This window comes from Pyxicephalus adspersus, chromosome 2 (genome assembly GCF_032062135.1).
Source record: "Pyxicephalus adspersus chromosome 2, UCB_Pads_2.0, whole genome shotgun sequence".
Lineage (NCBI taxonomy): Eukaryota > Metazoa > Chordata > Amphibia > Anura > Pyxicephalidae > Pyxicephalus > Pyxicephalus adspersus.
The window spans coordinates 147,508,610-147,514,011 of NC_092859.1; the positions used below are offsets into that span (position 1 = coordinate 147,508,610).

At 39.1% G+C, this 5,402-nt stretch overlaps 1 protein-coding gene across 2 annotated transcripts in view; it reads left to right on the forward strand.

Moving 5' to 3' along the window:
* Window positions 1-5,402, forward strand: part of POLG (DNA polymerase gamma, catalytic subunit) — a 35,788-nt gene that overhangs the window by 24,115 nt on the left and 6,271 nt on the right. For both annotated transcript variants that reach the window (XM_072402718.1, XM_072402720.1), the window contains exons 18-20: window positions 729-975; window positions 1,983-2,105; window positions 4,594-4,759. In XM_072402718.1, coding sequence (XP_072258819.1) covers window positions 729-975; window positions 1,983-2,105; window positions 4,594-4,759 — 536 coding nt within the window. The remainder of the gene's footprint in view (window positions 1-728; window positions 976-1,982; window positions 2,106-4,593; window positions 4,760-5,402) is intronic.

Here is a 5,402-nt window from a genome sequence, read left to right on the forward strand (position 1 = left end):
GTGCCTTTCTGGCGTAAATATAGCGACATATATAAAAAGTCATTCATTCCCCTTTCTGGGACTCATTGGACAGAGCTGTGCTTTGATTTCACAATATAGTAATGTGAAATCCATTGCTCATGTTTTTACATCAGTGTTTCACTGATTCATGTTTTTACTATTTGAGATAAAATAAATGTCTATTTTAGTATTATTTTATTTATATCAGGCCTTGCAGAGCATATTCTTCATGCATGATAATTATTTTCCACTCACATGGATAAAGTCAGAGCGGCAAGGTGGCTAAATGCTTAGCACTCTGGCCTTTGCAGCGCTGAGTCCCAGGTTTGAATCTCGTCCAGTACACTATCTGAAGTTTGCAGGTTCTCCCCGTGCTTGTGTGGGTTTCCTCCGGGTACTCTGGTTTCTTCCCACATACAAAAAAAAAGGTTAATTGGCTTCCCCTAAAACTGTCCTTAGACTATATTAAACATATATGACTATGGTAGGGACATTAGATTGTTAGCTCCTTTGAGGTACAATTAGTGACAAGACAACGCTGCATAAAATGTTGGGGCTATATAAATACTGTGTAGTAATATTAATATTTAGTCAGTCTTATTACCATAGAACATGTACACTGAAATGTACAAAACAGCCATCGTTATATTGGACTTATGAGTATTTCAATGATTACAATTCAGTCACTCTTTGCTGATTGTATCCTTCCTTTTTGTCTGGGTTTTCAGGGTGCACTGCGTTTGGATGGATGACTTTACAAGGTAAAAAGAGCAGCGGCACCGATCTGCACAGCAAGACGGCTTCTACTGTGGGAATAAGCAGAGAACATGCCAAGGTCTTCAATTACGGCCGTATTTATGGTGCCGGACAGCCGTTTGCTGAACGTCTGCTGATGCAGTTTAATCACAGACTCTCTCAAGAAGAAGCTCTGGTGAAAGCCAAACACATGTATGCATCAACAAAGGGAGTCAGAAGGTGAGTGCTACAGAACTGTTCATATAACTGCATCCCGCAGGTGTTGGTATAAAGTTTGAATTATCCTAAAAACAACCTTTGGACAATACCTAGCAGGCCATTACCATACACATAGATTCCTGTGTAGGAGAAAATTACAGAAGACATATTCCCTAAATCTGTGCCTGTGAACAGTTTATGTGCTTTATTAAAATTAGAGAATGTCATAAACAATTGCTACACAAGTCATTTTGTAATTGTATGCAACTACTGTCATTGTCACTGTAACAAAACTACTGTAATTTTCTAAAATAACATTAACATATTTGGTACTTGGAATTGTTCTGCACGCCATTGGTATATGGAAGGAAAATGCCAGAATCTGTGGAACATTTACTTGTTTGAGTCCTTTTGAGGTCCACATTATATTCATGCGGAGTTTGGAGATCTTGGTGGACCAAATATATGACTAAAGAAGCAGGGTTTGTTTGTGGCAAATGTAAATATATTAAATTGAAATAAATCATTCAAAGTACAAATCATTATGTGACATAAATTGACAGAGTACTATCGGTCGTTCCCATTCACAACTTCGTGGGAAATACGGCCTGGTTACTGTACGGAGGATCCCTAGTCTGTGATTCAGGACGTCTCGTTTCCCGACGCATCACGCCTAACAGCTTCCTCGGGGGACTTGTGGAAAACGTTATAGATCAGGTGTATTGATCCATATGATGTCCAGATGACAGTAGTAACACATTCTTTGTACTTGTACATACAATGCTTCTTCCTCCTGTGCCAGCCCCCAGAATCTGGTTCTAAGTGGAAACTAGGGCTCATCTGATCATATCCAGGTATTGGAGTGCCCTGGGGTCCGGGTGACACAAATGTCAGGGGTAGTGTAATCCCTGATTGTAGAAAGATGGCTCCCCTGCCAGCATTTCTTCCACCTTCCTTACCTGTGCTCACCTTTCCCCCCAGGAAGCTGTGGACCATAACATTTGTTACAATGTATTTTAATTTTCTAGGTACATCTTGTCTGAAGATGCTGAGTGGTTGGTGGATGAGCTTGGGATCTCCATTGAAAGAGGAGAAGATAATTCTGTGAGCTTGGACGATGTAAGGAGGATTCAAAAACAAGCATCGATGAGGTAAGAGCTTCCTCCATATAGTTTCACCACTTAATCTCAATATTTGTTATCTGTCCTATATTCACATCACTCAGCTTGAGAATATATCAAGGGAACAATTCAAAAGTACTACTTACCGTACTTACCATATGTGCTGGTTACCATACAGTTACAGTAACAATATACTTTAAATCATACCAATAGAATAGCCACCTGTTACATGCAAAGCTTTGGAGTAATTTATAAGGCAAGGCATGGATACCATAGAGCTAAATGCAGCTTCACTGACTGAGGATAACCGATATACAGACTTTCTTTAAATACCTACCTGATGGACATTAGGTAAAAAGCAGATATCCTCATTCCTTTCACTAGTGACGCTTTATTATTGTGTAATTTTAAAACAGTGTAGCCATGGTTGGCACCATTTTCTTGAGATGAAACTGCATTGCCAGGCTTTTTTCTTTTGCTCAAGTTTAACCTAAAGTGTACCTGTGCTCATTCTATAGACATTAAAACACTTACATAAACTTACAAAGCAATATATAAAAATAGATAGTGGTGTTAGTATGAGCTTGGAATGAACTCCACTGATGTCACATCCCTTACTAATAGAAAAAAAATATATACGAGAATGGGACTTTAAAGACATCATATACCTAATAACAGATTTAAATTTAAAATTTCAGCAACTTTTTTTAAAAAACACCAGGACTCCTACACTTCATAGGTGATTTGCTCAGCGCTGATTTTTATGCCCGCATATTTTCCTTTGCATGTGAAGTACAAGTATTAGTTTTGGATTTGGATATGAATTGCCATCTCCCCGAATCTTTAAAATAGAACTCTCCTGATGGAGTCACAATGATCCTTCCAGATGTGGCGATGTTCCTTTTGTGGTGCGGTAGGCCACAAATTTTAAGGCATATGCCATTGATCTCAAATGCTACCCCTGATGATTCTTCTGCGAAACGCATTCGCTCAACAAATTGAGATCATATGTTGTTTCTTTTAACATGTAAAATTGGTGTTTTTTAATCTATAATTTATAAAGTTGCTGGCCTTTTAAATAATTTATTAGGTAAAGTCTAGTTTTTGTATATATTTTCTTTCTAATTATTAATCTAATTAATTATTTTTTAATAATTATTTTTTAATAATTAATTTAATTATTAATCTAATTCTAAACCTTTAATCATTACTGCTGGCTTTCTGACTAGTGGTTGATCATACTGCTGTAGTGCAGGCTTAGTCATGCCCCCAATCATGCAAATAGGAGCAGTTGGGAACCATGTTTGGCACGTAGTTGCGGTGGGGTTGCAGCACGGTTCCTGGAAGTGACGTGTCCCCCATGGTTATGCATTTGCTTTTCCTCATTGGATGGAAGGACTCCACCATCAGAAAGGCAGAGCAACACATGCAAATGCATTGACCTGTGGTGTGGTTTGCTGTTACCAGGTGTATAGTAGCATTTTTGCTTTTCACCTGATAGCTGCTAACTATGTATTATTCCACCACATGTGTGAAAGAGGCCTAAAAAAGCTTTTAACAACAAACTGTCCCTGATATCTATAACTTTTAGGACTATAAGGTGATGTCAGGATCACTAAGACTTTCTGCTAGTCTTAATTCGCTAGTCAAGGCAACAACATTATTGCCCCATTGCTACTGATTGTGATTCTGCAACACTAGAAGCCAGCAAGTAGGGATTCCAGAGGGGTTAGTGCACCGTCAACGCTTCTGTCAGTTTACAAGAAAAAAAAATAGTTTTGTTCACTTAACATCTACATGGGAATATTTTTTTTCAGAATGCTTACAGCTACAGAGATTAATTGGTATTAATAGACAGGATTTATATATCGCCATTTTAGTATGCCGTGTTATACAATAAATTGGTGATGACAGACAGATACAACAGTGACACAGAGGAGGAGAGGACCCTGCCCCGAAGAGCTTAATAACTAGGAGGTGGGGGACAGAGCACACAATAGGAGGGAGGATATGGAATGGTGGGTGAGTAGTGAGGGTTTAGGAAACAAAAGAAGACGGGTAGGTGAGGTTTATGGAATTTGGTTGGGTTTTAGGAGCTCTTTTAAATGAGCAGAAAGTAGGAGCAAGCCGAATAGGACATAGAAGGCCATTCCAGAGAGTCAGGGCAGCTCTAGTAAAGTCTTGGAGCTGTGCGTGTGATGAGGTTATGAGTTATGAAGTCATTAGTAGGTCACTGGAGAAACGAAGAGATAGGGGGGTATTTTTCTATCAGGTCAGAAAGGTAAGTGGGACAAGAACTCTGGAGGGATTTGAAGGCAAAGCACAGGCGCTTCAATATGATTCTAAGGTGAAATGGAAGCCATTGATGAGAAATAAGCATTTGTTTTTGTACTGCTTGTTCATATTATGTAAACACTTTATTACACATGATCTGGGCATAGGTTCACTTTAATTACAGTGTAACTGCTGCTATAATAGTAATCATTTTACTTTAAAAACAAGTTCTGCCTCTGAACAGGTCCAGGAAGAAGTGGAACTTAATCAGCCGTAAAATATGGACTGGAGGAACAGAGTCTGAGATGTTCAACAAGCTGGAAAGTATAGCTATGAGCCCTTCACCAAGTACACCAGTCCTAGGATGTCGTATTAGTAGAGCGTTGGAACCAGCGGCTGTGCAAGGGGAGGTATGCAACATTATTACTGGGTTTTATGTGTGGGCGTTGCTCATAAAAAACAGATTTCAGCTTTTAATTCAGGTAAGACATATTATATTAGTAGGCCATGTCTCCATTTTTTATATATGAAACTCTGTACTACAACTCTGGATATATGCTGAGAGATGAGGTAAGGCTGGCCCGGTTAGTGTTCTGAGCATACAGCTCAAGTTATCTGCATACTTGTTTCTGGCGTGTTACTGAAAAGATTCACAGCCAGACATTTAGCATTCCTTAGAATGAGTTCAGTTTAGGTCTACTCAAGTAAACCTGGACAGATGCAGATTTTTCCACACAGAGATCATTTATCCTTCCATGACTGCATGGAAAATGCATTGCCACATTGCAGTATTCGTCATTTTGCATGGCATTCCAATGGCACTAAAGCTACACACTGCTAAGCACAGTCATAAGTAGATGGGAAAAAAAGTTCCTGTGGTTTATTTGCAGCTCAGTATTTTTCAGTGGACTGTAAGAAATGTTAATGTGCAACAGAATGTGCATGGACGCACTGCAAGAGAGGTAAGAAGGAATCTGAGATTCTGATCTTCTTACCTGTATAACCCATCTAGCCGTATTCCCGAGTGTGACTCGGGGTGGATTTTCCAGGCAA